This window comes from Aquarana catesbeiana, linkage group LG07, assembly GCF_042186555.1.
Source record: "Aquarana catesbeiana isolate 2022-GZ linkage group LG07, ASM4218655v1, whole genome shotgun sequence".
Classification (NCBI taxonomy): Eukaryota; Metazoa; Chordata; class Amphibia; order Anura; family Ranidae; genus Aquarana; species Aquarana catesbeiana.
Window position 1 is genome coordinate 240,409,628 of NC_133330.1, and position 15,319 is coordinate 240,424,946.

General features: G+C 42.2%; 1 protein-coding gene across 6 annotated transcripts in view; it reads left to right on the top strand.

Annotated features, from left to right (window-relative positions):
- Positions 1–818: 818 nt before the first annotated feature.
- TGFBR3 (transforming growth factor beta receptor 3) overlaps positions 819–15,319 on the top strand; it is a 325,007-nt gene continuing 310,506 nt past the window's right edge. For 2 of the 6 annotated variants that reach the window (XM_073593156.1, XM_073593155.1), the window contains exons 1-2: positions 821–990; positions 1,378–1,541. In XM_073593156.1, coding sequence (XP_073449257.1) covers positions 923–990; positions 1,378–1,541 — 232 coding nt within the window. In that variant the 5' untranslated portion in view covers positions 821–922. Of the gene's footprint in view, positions 991–1,039; positions 1,269–1,377; positions 1,542–15,319 lie in introns of those variants that run through there. The other 4 variants (XM_073593154.1, XM_073593159.1, XM_073593157.1 and 1 more) reach the window with 4 other exon arrangements.

The window sequence follows — 15,319 nt, forward strand, 5'->3', positions numbered from 1 at the left end:
TATATATATATATACCTATCAGCAATAGTATGCAGGCATAGGACACACCCCTTGTCACGCCCCCTTAAAGGAGAATTGTACAAAAAAACAAGATTGGTTAAACCCACAAGTACTTTTTTTTTACCACTACTATTCCTTTATATTGGCTTTTGGAATTTACAAATGCAGCAATTTAGAAACCAGATGAAAGGTTTAACTCTGGGAAACACTTTTTGATAAAAGGTGCATTTTATATACATCTATATAGATCAGACCAAAATGAGGGACAAATGAGGAGGAATGAGGGAGAGAGCGACATTGCTCCAAATCAGGGACAGTTGGGAGGTATGCTAAAGGTCATGTGTGTGTGAAGGCAGGCGTCCCAATACTTTTGACAATTTAGTGTGTAGGTATATGTATGTATGCGTGTGTGTGTGTATATATTATATAAATACTGTGTGTGTATATGTATGTGTGTGTATGTGTGTATATATATATATATATATATATATATATATATATATAATGTAATGTAATTATAAAAATGTATTGCACTTATATTTTCATTGGGATAAATTTGGGGCACATTTATTTTTTTGATTTGGTTGCTATATATTGATTTTGGGTTTGCAATTCTCAGTATTGTTTGTGATTTCTAATATATATTTATGTTTCTTTTAATATATTTTCATTGGGACACATTTCCACTTGGAGGCATTTTTCTCTACACTTTGAAGTGTGTCTATTTGGAGTATGCCCAGAATAGTACTATTACTAGGACCACTAGATGGCGAAGCTAGTCCTTGCACTGTCCTTGATGCAGAGCCTGTCCATACACACAGCAGTAGTAGAGTAGAGTGAAGCTGCCTTTACATGAAGCCCCTCCTCCGGGAAGAACCAGGCTGCTGCCCCCTTCTTTCCTCTCCCAAGCTTTGAGAGATGTATGAAACTTCAGCCCAGTGGGAAGTGGAAACAGGCATTATCTCATCAGCGTCACCCTGAGAGCTCTGGGTAAGTGTGTCACTGTCAGATGTCACTTAGCACTGATCCCTGACTCTAGCTTTGGCTTTTCTTGGCTTTAAGGGCATGTCCAAACATCTGTCTCCAGCGCTCTTCTTAGGACTGCTGTGCATCTGCATGGAGTGTTTCTGCTGATCACACCGGTGCTGTTGTGGCTTGCTGTGATTTTTGCACGCTCTCTCCTGACAATCGTCACAGTTCCCGAATGTTTTTGTGCCTGGTGTGATCCCAGGCAGTGTCACTTCCTTTGCTGTCCATTCTAGACTTGTGTAAGTGCTTGTATTCCGCTGTGTCCTGCAAGGAATTGGGGGTGGGATATGTCAGCAGGATGTTTTCATCAGCCGCACATTCAAGTTTTTCTTCTCTTTCCCTTCTCAGGCTGGACAAGGAACTGCTGGATACAAATACCGGAGAAGTGACAAGCTGGGGGAATTGGTCGGTGGACTGTGGAAGCTTCGGAAGAAGAAGAAGATCCTGCATGGATAACATGATGATGTTCCTGAGCGCGTGTCTTCTATTCCTCTTACACTTGGCATCTACAGGTAAAGTGTCATGTGTGTGCTGTCATTGCACAGCCATGTGTTTGTGTCCCTCGTGCTGCTGCAGCACACGTTCCACCTTGTCTCACCTGCATGTGATGCCCCGCTATGTATATTGGCACAGCGGCTGAAATACAGCTGACAATTAACCCCTGCTAATCACTCATTGTAAACATCTTTTTTTGGGCTTGTTCCCACCATGTCCGAAAAGATGGCATTTGCAATAAGAGGTTAGCAGTGTATGATTATGAGCTGAATTCCAGCCGCTACCTAATATATGTACCAGGGTATCAGTCGGTAAGCAAGGTATAGAAAACATTTGTGCCCTATTGGCACCATAAAGCTGCTTTCACACTGATACACTTTTCCTGCGTTTTTACCTTGCTAAAGAAACGCAAGAAAAACATTGCCCTTTAAATGCTATGGGACTCTTCACACTACTGTGGTGTGTCCTGAAAAATCCTGCATGCTGCATCTTTGCGCTTTTCAAAACCGCAACAAAAACGCAGCTCCCCATTGAAATGAATGCAAAAAGCATCAAAAGCGCACCACGGTTGCATTTTTGGTTGTTTTTTGAGTCGCATGTCCATGTGTCACAGGTGCATGTTGGAAGACAGGCACCCAGAAAACACACCAACATTTTTTAATGCATTTTTGCAACAGAGCAGTGTGAAAGCAGCTTAAATGTGTACAGAAAAACGCAGCTCAATGTGGTGTGAACAAGCACATGATATAATATCAGAAATGCGTTTGACGACAAACTTAGTTGTATGCTCTCCCTCATTGGTAAGGATAGTTCTAGCATTTGGCAAAAGCCTTCGAATTTTGAAAGTGCACCTAAATTTCGGTACTGATTAACGTCACAAAATATTTCGTTTTTTTTTGCATTGTGTTTGCACTTTATATTCTTTTTTTTCTTGAGTGAATAAGCGTCAGCATTATTGTCCATTCACACCATATGCATTGGGATGCACTGCCCAAAACGTACAGAAAAAGTATGAATTTAAATTAGGGTTGTTCACACCATTGCATTGCCTTGAAAAAGTATAGCATGCTACTTTTTTTATGTAATGTGTGAACGCAAACCAGGGATTTTATTCAAATGAAAAAAAAGCAACACAATGCATGTAAAAGTGCATCACAGCATATGTAAAAAAAACCCCAAAACAATGCAGTACAAAAACGCATGTTAATGCATGCCAATGCACTTGCTTTAATGCTAGCCTTGTGATGTGAATGGGTCCTAAGTGTCCCTGATAGTTGTTTAACTTTTTTGCAATTATAAACTATTAGGGCCAGTTCACACCATAGAAACGCAGTCCAGATGGGCTCCAGATACTTTTTTGCATGCAAGTTTTTGATGCGTTCCAGTGTGTTTTTGATGCGTTTTTTGGTGCGTTTTTGATGCAGTCCAGTAAACCCCCCCCCCTTTTTTTCCCCCTTAACCTTACATAAGAACATGGGTGTTCCAGTGCGTTTTTGGTGCATTCCCATGAGTTTTTGATGCTTTTTACAGCGTTCCAGTACAGTCCGGTACAGGAAATGCAGCATGTTCTACTTTTTTTTTCTGGAACTGGAACACACTGGAACACACTGGAACGCACTGGAACTGCAAGCACTGGTGTGAACTATGCCATTGAAAACAATATAACCTACTTTCTATGCGTTTTTGATGCAGAAAAAAAAACGTACTGGACCGCATGTGGTGTGAACTGGCCCTGAATGTATTGAGTATCTTGGTGAAGGTCAAGCTGCAACTTGTAGTTCTATGACAGCCGGGGGGCAAAGTCGCATATTGCTTGCTTGGTTCATCCTGAAAGTGTCAATAGCTGATGGCGTGAGCTGAAAGACCACACTTTACCCCTGACATTTGTAATAAGGATGGATCATCGATTACTGTAGGTGTTTTGGGAAAATGTCAGGACATGCTGAGAGGTGTAGTTCTACAAGCTGGAAGCCTCCTTCAGCACATTGCAGCTTAGGACTGCCAAAGATGTATTGCAACACATCTGACAAGTACTCAACGTTTGTTATTACTTTCATGTGATTAAACGCTGTTAAATGGCCTAGCGCAGTTTATTTTAATTACAGTATACCGCAATACACATAAACCGCACTATAACATCCCAGTGGGAACGCTCTTTTTTTGGATTATTTATTTACAAGCTAATAGCTCATCTATGCTGGCTGCGTTCTCCTTTAAGCGCTTTCTCCCAATAAAGTAATTGTGAAACTGGATATTAATCTATAAATAGTGTTACTTCTTGGTTCCAACGTCATTTACGATTTCATAAATCCAGTTTGCCTGCAGTGCATGTTTCACCTGTTTCATATAAACCGCCTGTGCATCCTGTTCAATGTAATTCGCAGCTTACTCCATCGCTCTCTCCGCTGTTTACCAGCACCAGTCACAGCTGTTTTTAATAGCCCCCTTCTCCCCGAACGTCACTTTTGCCTTCTATCTCATTGAATTACATTGCAAGGATCTCTTTTTTGTTATCCCCACGATCCAAGAATTTATGTAAGGCTCCCAGCTGCAGATTTCCCAGCGATGGAGATTATTGAAGATCTCAAGTTGTGACTTGAATTGTTAAGGTTTAGTTGGGCGTACAGAACAGATTGTTCACCAATAACGGCAAATGGTCCGATACTTGCCTGTTGTGAGAATGATCTTGCATCTAACAATGCTATGGGATTTCCATTCCAATATTTGTAGTGGTTTGTTATACTATAGCACGTTTCCTTTGACCAGCTCCTTCTAAATAAGCATGTAGTTGGATATTTTGTATTTTTCCAATGTGGAAGGTTTTCCGGGACCACTGTAGATTTTATTGCTTGGAATTGCAGTCGCTTTAACTCTGAGGGGAAGATCTGAATTGAGGGGAAGCTCTGCTGATTTTATCATCCAATCATGCACAAGCTAAAATGCTGTTTTTTATTTTCCTTGCATGTCCCCCTTGGATCTACAGTGGATGCACTTCCAAGTGTACTTATAGTGCAAAGTGGATTTGCCTTTCGTAAATAACCCCCACTGTATATGCTTGATTGCCTATGAAGGTTTTTGCATTTTTGGCAATAGAGGACATAGATGTTGTGCGTTTTATTAGTACAATGTTTTGATCACACTTTTTAGGAGTTAAATAATAAAACCATTTTGGATAATGCACTAAAATCAAAGGTCGACACTCATCGAACCATCAGGAGCCGACTGAATTGTCTGTCCAACTGTGTCTTTGGCCTGGTTCACACCTGTGCGTTTTTTTAGCGCATTTTGCAGAAACGCACTGCAGTTCATTTAACATGGTTTCCTATGGGACATGTTCACATCTATGCGTTTTTTGGAAAGGGTCAGGGACTTCTTAAAGGGGTTGTAAAGGTAAGTGTTTTTTCACCTTAGTGCATCCTATGCATTAAGGTGAAAAAACACCTGGCAGTGACCGGCCCCCAGCCCCCCTGTTTTACTTACCTGAACCCTCGAACTTGTCCCACGGGGATGCCCCGTCTCTCTGTCTGGGGTTCTCATGATTGGATAGATTGATAGCAGTGCAGCCATTGGCTCCCACTGCTGTCAATCAAATCCAATGACGCGGCCGCCGGGAGTGGGGCTGAGTCCTGCATTCAGCATCTATGGACGCCGAATGCTGGACTTGGGCAGCTACAGGCATCATTCAGATATCATTCTTTCCAGCTGGCGATTCTGTGCACGATAAGAATGATCATAGCGGCAGTTCCGCTGCTTGGTCGTTCTTATAGGCGACGGGAGGGGATGTCCCTCCCACCGCCATCCGATGCTTCTCAGGGCTCTCCCGCGCCATCGAGTGCCCGGAGAAAGGATCGTCCGGCGCCGCATGAAGACGATAGAGATTTCCGGTGACCAGATGGTCACCAGTCATCTCTATGACCGACGGAGGCCCAGGCGCAACGTTATGACGTCACACCCGGTTCCCGGAAGTAAATAAAGCCGCGATTGCGGCTGTCAGCATGAGATCAGTGAATTTTTTTTCTCGATTTCATGCTTTCCAGCCTGGAGGAGAGATGTGGGGTCCCGCATCTCTCCATCAAGAGGAACTGTCACAATAGATTCCTATTACAAGGGATGTTTACATTCCTTGTAATAGGAATAAAAGTGATAAAAAAAAAAATTTTTTTTTAAAAAGTGTAAAAATAAAAAAAATTTAAAACGCCCATGTCCCCAGGAGCTCGCGTTCAGCAGCGAACGCACATGTAATCCCGCCCACATATGTAAACGCTGTTCAAACGACACATGTGAGGCATCGCCGTGAGCGTTAGAGCGTGTGCAACAATTCTAGCACTAGGCCTCCTCTGTAACTCTAAACTGGTAACCTGTAAAAATTTTCAAAGCGTCGCCTATGGAGATTTTTAAGTACCGAATTTGGTGCCATTCCATGAGTGTGCGCAATTTTAAAGCGTGACATGTTAGGTATCTATTTACTCGGCGTAACATCATCTTTCACATTATACAAAAAAATTGGGCTAACTTTACTGTTTTGTTATTTTTTAATCCATAAAAAAAAAGGCGTTTGAAAAATTATTACACAAATACCATGCAAGATAAAAAGTTGCAATGACCGCCATTTTATTCCCTAGGGTGTCTGCTAAAAAAAACATATATAATGTTTGGAGGTTCTGAGTAATTTTCTAGCAACAAAATGATGATTTTTACATTTTGGAGAGAATGCCAGAATAGTCCCGGTATTGAAGTGGTTAAAAGCATGATAAAACTTGTGAAGCTCTGCCGTGAACAGGCCCAATCGGTTGTGCTGTATACACAGGGCGAGCATGCATTTTGTGTGATGATTTCTACAAATGAGTGATAGGCTCATTTACACTGTTGCAGGGGGGGCATACAGCATGCATGAGCGTCCAGAACCCCCGGGATCCACAGCTGTTGCGTACAGCCCCCTATTGACAGAAATGACTAGATGCGTCTATATACAGGTATGGGCCAGTACTTGTGTAAAATGCACATGAACATGTGCAAGCTGTCTGAGTTCAGGAGAAACATCCCTGCACATGCTTTATGCAAGTACCAGTGCATACCCATGTATAGTGTCATCTTGTAGTTGCTTGTTAATAGGCAGCTGTACACGACAGCTATGGGTCCTAGGGAAGTTTTTATAGAGGTTCTGGATGCTCATCCATGCTGTATAGCCCCTTCCTGGCCATGTGCATGAGCCCATAAAATAAAGTTGGTTTTAATAAAAGCATAAAAGAGTAATAAATTTGCTATGTTGGGGCTCGTCCAGATTTGCAGCCATCCACCACAAATCCCTTTTCAGAGGGACGTCAAGGGCTGCTGCACACAAAAACGAGGCCTTGTATACATTGTTTTATATATGTACATTATGACCTCATATTAAAGTAATACAGTACTTGATTAATGTATGCTTAGTTTACTGGTATTGTTTATGTTTCCTAATTTAAAGGCCAATTCCACCAAAAATGATTTCATTTTTCAATGGGCACATGCGGGTTGAGACCCATGCTGATTTTTTATGTCTCTCAGAGACTATGATGGTGAAACTCGCCCAAAACAGCATGCATCTCTGCTTCAAAGACCTTACCATAGATAACAGTTTTTCACAGCCGTATCCTCTAACTGTTTGTTTTTCCAATAATGCCTTTGAGTGGCACTTAATTAACACTAAGTGAGGGGCACTTAATAAGTCAGATCCTCAGAGATCAGGGGGTCAGAGTGAGGAACCCGTCCCAGCTGTTGTATCCAGGGATCTGGTTGCACGCAATGCGCTCTTTAACCCCAGATGCCCCATATCTGTCCCTAGATAGACCATAGTAGTCACAGGGGATTCTTGGATCCTCTAATTCCTCCAGATGAACAGACTTTATACGTTTCATGAACTGCTCAAAAAATACAGACAGATAAATATCCTATTACCAATGAGCATTTCTTAGGGAAGCGTGCCATGGCATATAAAATGGTAGTTGGCTCAGGATGTTTTGTCTCTCTGAAATCTTAGTAGGATTCTCTTCATCTGGAAGAGTATTGCATCCTGGCTCCTTTTCTGCATCCAATTATTTGTTTACTCTGAAAAAAAAAAAGATGATGTTTTGGGGGAGTTTTTGTGATAGTTGCAATAGTAGGGTAAAATGGCAATTATGGTGTTAAAAAAAAAAAAAAAAAAAAAGAGAAGAAAAATTTGCCATTACAGGTGGAGCTCAATGATCACTTTGTGAGTAGTACATACTCACTCCCATTTTTGTCAGTAAAAAATTGATTTAACCACTTGTCGTCCGCCCACCATCAAATGACAACTGGTCGGTGCGGCTCTCGTTCTGGGTGGATGTCATATGACGGCCTCCCAGAACGATTGCTCTCAGCCGTGCCGTGTTGCTAGGACACGGCATGACCCAGATCAGCTGTGTCCAATCACAGATGGTCACATGAAAATATGGAGATGCCAGTAATCGGTGCTCCTCGCCTCACACTGACAGAGTCTGAGAAGAGGAGAGCCGATCAGTGGCATCTCCTCACAGAGGACATCTAGGGATGTAATCAGGGCACTGATCATCAGTGCCCTGATTACAATTAGCTAGCAATGTATGCCAGCAATGTATGCCCACCAGTGCCAGCAATCAGTGCCAACCAGTGCCCAAAATTGCCACCAATCTGCGCAGACAAGTGCCAGCAATCAGTGCCCACAAGTGCCAGCAATCAGTGGCCATTAGTGATGCCAGTCAATACTGGCTATCAGTGATGCCCATCAATGCTCATCACTGCTGCCAATCAATGCCACCCATCAATGCCCATCAGTGGCCATCAGTGCCACCCATCAGTGCCGCCTATCTGTGCTGCCCATCTGTGCCCACCAGTGCCGCCTATCTGTGCCCACCAGTGCTGCCTATCTGTGCTCAGTTCCCACCAGTGCCACTCATCAGTGCCGCTTATCAGTGCTTATCAGTGCCACATATCAGTGCCACCTATCAGTGCCCATAAGTGCGGCATAGTTGTGCCTCCTCATCAGTGCCCATCAGTGCTGCCTCATCAGCGCCTATCAGTGAAGGAGACAAATTACTTATTTACAAAATTTACTGACATAAACTAAGAAAAACTTTTTTTTTTTGCAAAATTTTTTTTTAGGAAAAAATAAAAAACCCAGGAGTGATTAAATACCACCAAAAGAAAGCTTTATTTGTGTGAAGAAAATGATAACAATTTCACATGGTTACAGTGTAGCATGACGGCACAATTGTCATTCAAATTGTGACAGCGCTGAAAGCTGAAAAATGGCTTGGGCAGGAAGGGGGTGTAAGTGCCCAGTATTGAGGTGGTTAAAGTAGAAGTCCACCCTAACACTAAAATGCCTGCATCTGCAGACATCCACGATCTAACACTAACCTATCTATCCCTGTAAACAAGAAATCAGTATACATACCTTTTTTGAAGTCGATCTGGTCCGGTCTCCAGCAGCGGAAGCTCTGCAGAAGACACAGCTGACAACGTCACCCATAGAATGGCTTTTGTTGTTGGCTGCCAGATGTACCTGTCAATAAATTCTGATTAATCTCAGAAGCATCTCCGTGTCAATGACAATGTGTCCATATAAGGGCGCTGATGTCACCAGCATCCCGCCCCTTTGTTTATGTGTGCTACTGGGTCAGGAATGACCGGCCCGCAGCTGATTGGAATAAAAAAGTAGTGCAATTTTGATGTTCAAATAAAAATGTCTTCAGATGACACCGAGCTCATCTCTGATGCCAGACATACTAAATGACAGCTGCGTCCCAATAATCATGAATAGGACTGGGCGCACATGGATGAAATACTGTGCATCCCGTACAGACAAAAACTGCCCTTCACACAGGTGTACAGTTAGGTACCTGCATCCATGTGAATGAGGCTCCAATCTTTAAAAAGTCTATAGATTCCCTTTAACATACCTACACAGCTGTCTATTGATAATTTTTTTATTTGCAAATAAAAAAAACATCAGCTAAGTTGTTGCATGAATACAGTTACAATCAGCTTTAATGTATCTGTGTTCTAATTTGCATGGAAATTTATTTATTTATTTTCTGTTTTGTTTTTTTTTACTTTTTTGCATGGCCAGACATTTAAAAGTGATTTAAGTGATCGCCAATGAATTAACTTTCTTCAATGCCATTAACCGTTCTATAGCCTGATCTATGCTCTGTTGAATGCCAGTTGCTTTTTGGGTCAGCAATATTATGGTTTTTGTTTTGGTCTTCAAGTGTTTATGTGTTATTTCAGGGACTTACAACCTGTTACTTCGCAGCTGTTGTCAACCTCAGGAGCACTAATGATTCATTGGTAGTCATAGACAAGCAGTGGTCTGAATTGCAGGAGAGGTTTTGCACTGACAGCTGAAAAGCTCATTGTTATGGAGGCTTTGCTATCTTGTCAACTTTGACCAATAATACCTTTTAGTCTGCTTTTAAATATTTACAAGTGTTTCTAGATTATTTTAATTATCTATTATGTGACAGGAAATATACCAATTCTAGACACCAGGTCTCATATTTTTTAGCATGGTGTAACAAAGGATAAATGCAGCAAAAACTCATACAAGTTGCATAAGCCAAATTCTTCATGGAAATATATTGTTTTTACCATGTGTTTTTTTTAATAGATATATATCAGCTTGAAATATTCTTATCAATAAATAAATATTTTTAAAACCTTCTTTCTAGGTTGCATTTATAATTACTTATGTACATGGGGGCAGCCATATTTTCATGACATACACAGGCTCAGTATCTCCTTTGTAGTGCTGCACAATAGCTGTGCTTTACTGTTCCTTCTCATAATACAAGTCTTTGGGTCACCTCATTGAAAACCACGCAACCCCTATGTGGTTAATTTTTTTGTAGTACCAAAATGCTTTTTATCACAGATAAATCCCTCTTGACATACATTTTAATCACTGGATAATAAAAGGCAATAAAACACTTGCATTTTCTTCTCTTAACTTTTGTAGCATCCAGTTCACTGACCTTGTGGCCAAAGAGCAATGCACTTTGAATGTTATAAAAAATATCTTACCATTCATGGGACCACATGTTCCATCATACCTATTGACAATGCACATGTGCACCAGCATCATGACATTTTTTTCTATTCCACTGGACGTGTACAGGCAGCAGTGGCAGGTATTCCGTGAGCATGCACATAAGGGTGGCTTTAGCAGGGATCCATAGCAAGTCCGTGAGCCACCCTTACAAAGAAAAACAAGACTAGTGGTCGGGGATCGGGTGAAATTAGAAGAGAGAAATAACTACGCTTTAGAATAAGCCAAACAAACAATCTAAATGTCACCACCAACATCTGAATTAGTGCAAAAAAAAAAATAAAAAAGGGCTTGATATCACTTTAACTGTTAAAGTGGCTAATATAGAATTCTTTATATTTAATGCAATAAGAAAACATTGCAAGAACAAGCATGTAAAAATCTAAACTGCATATAAAAATCATAAGATGAACAAAATAATACAACAATAACTACAAATTTGTGTTTATACTATTCTTTCCCTTTAGCTGTTTTTCTGGGATCTGTATGGTGGCCTTTATGCATTTATGGTGTGCATAAATGCATAAAGGATTTTAAAATGCAAAAAATGTTAAAATATAATAAAGTGGGAATTATTGGTTAGCAAAAAATTTGAATATGACATTATCATTGATAATTAGTTGTTTGTTCACAGCTCTAAATGAATTTGTAGATAGATCGATGATGTACTTGAGCCCTTTTTTTGTGGGTTATTTTTGCACAGGTATTGTTTACACAGTTATGTAAAAAGTACACAATTCAAACTTGGTGATCAACACTTTTGTGTTTTGTAATACTGCTTACTGAACACAGGGCTCTTATTGTAGAAGATGGTTGGTCTTATGAAAATGGTAGAGTGAGTGTTAAATCAAATTGATTTGTACTGGTTGATGTGATTATTCTCATGCTTGCCTGTGATGTGTGTTATGCCGTGTATACACGGGCGGACTTTTCAGCATCAAACGTCTGACAGTCTTTACGACGGACTTCCGAACGAACGGACTTGCCCACGCACAAACGGACTAAAGTCCGTTCTAAAGTCCGTTCATTTTAAATGTGATGACGTACGACAGGACTAGAAAAGGAAGTCAATCTCACCGCTTTTACCGGCGAGATTGACACCTTGCGAGCCCCGTCGCGGGAGCCAGCGCCGAGCTGGCTTGCTCATCGGGAAAGGAAAAATATTTTTTCCTTTCCCAATGAGTCACAAGCATTGCTGACATTAAGGCCGGGTTCACACTGGTGTGGGGATCCAACTTGGATCCCCGCCAATACCAGGCACTGTGTTTGGTATGAATCTTGAGGGGGAACTCCACGCCAAATTTTAAATAAAAAAAACAGCATGGGTTCCCCTTCAAGAGCATTCCAGGCCCTTAGGTCTGGTATGGATTTTAAGGGGAACCCCCTATGCTGAAAAAAGGCATGGGGGTCCCCCCAAAATCCATACCAGACCCTTATCCGAGCACACAGCCTGGCGGGTCAGGAAGGGGGGTGGGGATGAGCGAGCGCCCCCCCCTCCTCAACTGTACCAGGCCGCATGCCCTCAAGATGGGGGGTAGGTGCCTTAGGGAAGGGGGGCACCCTGCGGCCCCCCCACCCCAAAGCACCTTGTCCCCATGTTGATGAGGACAAGGGCCCCTTCCCGACAACCCTGGCCGTTGGTTGTCGGGGTCTGCAGGCGGGGGGGCTTATTGGAATCCGGGAGCCCCCTTTCATAAGGGGGCCCCCCAGATCCCGGCCCCCGCCCTATATGAATGAGTATGGGGTACAACCGTACCCCTACCAATTCACCTGGGGGAAAAAAGTGTCAATAAAAAAACACACTAGACAGGTTTTTAAAGTAATTAGGCAGCTCCGGGGGTCTTCTTCCGACTTCTCTGCTCTCTCCTGCTTCTTCTCCTGCTCTCTGGCCTCTTCTTTTTCCCCCAGGTGGCACGTGGTACGGTTCAGGGGGGGGGGGCGCTCTCTCGTCCCCAACCCCCCTCCTGACCAGCCGGGCTGCGGATAAGGGTCTGGTATGGATTTTGGGGGGACACCCACGCCGTTTTTTTCGGCATAGGGGGTTCCCCTTAAAATTCATACCAGACCTAAGGGACATTGTCGCTTCTTTCTCGCTCTCACTGCAATAGGAAAATGTGTTTTTCCTATTGCAGCGAGTTCGAGATGTACAGTACCCTGTCGCCGAGAACCAGCGCGATAGGATCGCGCTGGAAACATTCTCGCGGGCAGGTGCTAAAGCTGCCCTTGCATCGCATGTGGTCCGTCGGACCAGCATACAGACAAACGGTTTTCCCGATAGCAACTGGTTTCGGCGGGAAGATTTGAAACATGTTTCAAATCTAAAGTCTGTCTGATTTTCGACCGAAAATGTCCGTCGGAAGTCCGATGAAGCCCACACACTGTTGGATTGTCCGACGGATTTGTTCCGGCGGACAAGTTCGGTCGAAAAGTCCTCCCGTGTGTACACGGCATAACTGTGTAAAACGATACATTAAAAAAATGCATGTATGTGTTAACATGTGTGCATTTAATGCACCTCAGCAGACTGGCTAGTTTGAACAGCCTTAAGGCTGGATTGACACTTATGCAATTTTCTGATATGCTTACCACTGAGATCATTGAATATGCATGAACATTTACATCAATGCACCTCCAAACGTTTAAACAGAAGATGCATTAAGCAAAAATGCAAAGGTGTGAATCCAACCTAAAGATGATCTTTTATAAGGTGCAAATGTTCCTTCAACATGGTCAGACACTGACTGTGCCCCCGATGACATCAGATGTGACGAAACGTGTAGGCCAGAGCTATCGCTCATGACGTCACCAAGCACTCTACAACCAGGAAGTAGTTGGTTTGATTCCCGGGATCGTCTTTCATAGATGAGCGCTTATCATTCTGTTATATTGTACATAGAGGCTTTTTAAAATAAATTCTTTAAATGCAGTTTTACACTGTGGCTTCTTTGGCTTTTTCCTTCAACATGATTCCATATTGGCTGTCTATTGATATCACATCAATGGGACTCCCATTGGAGGCTTATGATTCTGAGCAGAGGACTATAAGGATACACAAGCACATTTGACTCTTTTTTTTTATTTTAGAGAGTCCATATGCTCTGGTAAGCGCCGGTTCACATTAGAAGCGGCACGACTTGCAGGTCGCCTCACCGAGGCGACCTGCACACGACTGCCGCGGCGACTTGCAAGACGACTTCTGTATAGAAGTCTATGCAAGTCGCCCCCAAAGTAGTACAGGAACCTTTCTTCTAAGTTGGAGCGACGCAATTAGAACGGTTCCATTGTTCAGAACGGGAGGCGAATTGTCAGGCGGCTAGGTCGCCTGACAAGTCGCCCCCGTGTGAACCGGCTCTAATGGTCTTATTGCGCACCAGGTGGTGGATCACGAGAGGTGCCGTTGTGTCTTCAGCACTAATCAACAGTGTGGATCAAAACTTTTTATCCAGTTGTGTTTACACTATTTGGGACTGTTTGTGTCACTCACACATTTCGTGGGACTTTTATTCTTGCCACTTCACATGCTGTTTTTATACAAATAATCACAGATATTATATTTATTCAGGTGTTATTATATTTTTTAGCATGGCACATTTGGAATTACTGCCTGTGCAGTTGTGTAGCCAAAGTATAAACAATATATAGGTATTTTTTTTTTTTTTTTTACAAATTTCCCTTTTACTAGGTTATTGTACAAACAAAACATACAGTATGTAATAGCATGCCTGCCTGATCCAGGGACAGAAAGAGTAATTGGAGCCGATTGGTTCAGAACATACAAATGCTAAGTGAAGTGTTCATCCTCTGACGATACTGTATATTGGCCATCTCATTAAATCATATCCACCCCAAGAACAAAAATGTAATATTTTGAAGTTTATTAGTCCTTAGATGTAGTGGCTATAGTTATCTTTTTTATTTTTTTAGGCTTTTATGCTTTCTTTTCACCTGGTAATCCTGCCCGACAGACAAGTCCTGTCCTAGGGTGACAACACTCAATCATCCTAATCCTTTGCTAAGACAGCCCATAGATGAGTAATTTATTTTTACAATTCAACTAGCATGCACAAAATTTGATGAATGAGGAAATCCACCCTGATGAGTGTATGTATTCTGACCATGGGGAGAATTCCCTGCCGTGAGAATACCCTAATCAGCATCGCAGGCTATAGCCGGCAGCACTGATCAAGCAGGGTGGTTGTACAGAAGATGATTGGTATATCGACTTCTGTACAACCTCCCTGCTCATGCAGGGGTGGAAATTCGGTCAGTCCCTGCTAAACCAGCCAAATTTCAATCCATGTATGGCCAGCTTTAGTCCACAGAGATAGCTGGGAATAATGCAGCACTGGAAGTAATCAGGTCACAAGATATCTAGCAGGATCAATTGGTCATTTTTGTGCTTATCGAATAGACATATCAAAACACTTCCAATGAAATTTTGAACAACCCAAAAGGGAGTAAATAAGACTTTATTGCTAGGTTTTACATTCACTTTAGTAGTTGCTCTCCTTTTAGACCTCATTCACTGTAGAGGGAAAGTTGCCAAGCAAATTGGAACACGGCCTGAAGCCACAAATGCCCTGGATCTGCTTCTGCATTCGGCATCTCTGTGTTAAAACCCCAAATGGGTTTTTGAACACGTGTTTCACTGGTCAGATAAAAGACGTCTCTGAAAAATGCAACCCCCATTTTCTGTATGTGTTCTTACTCTAG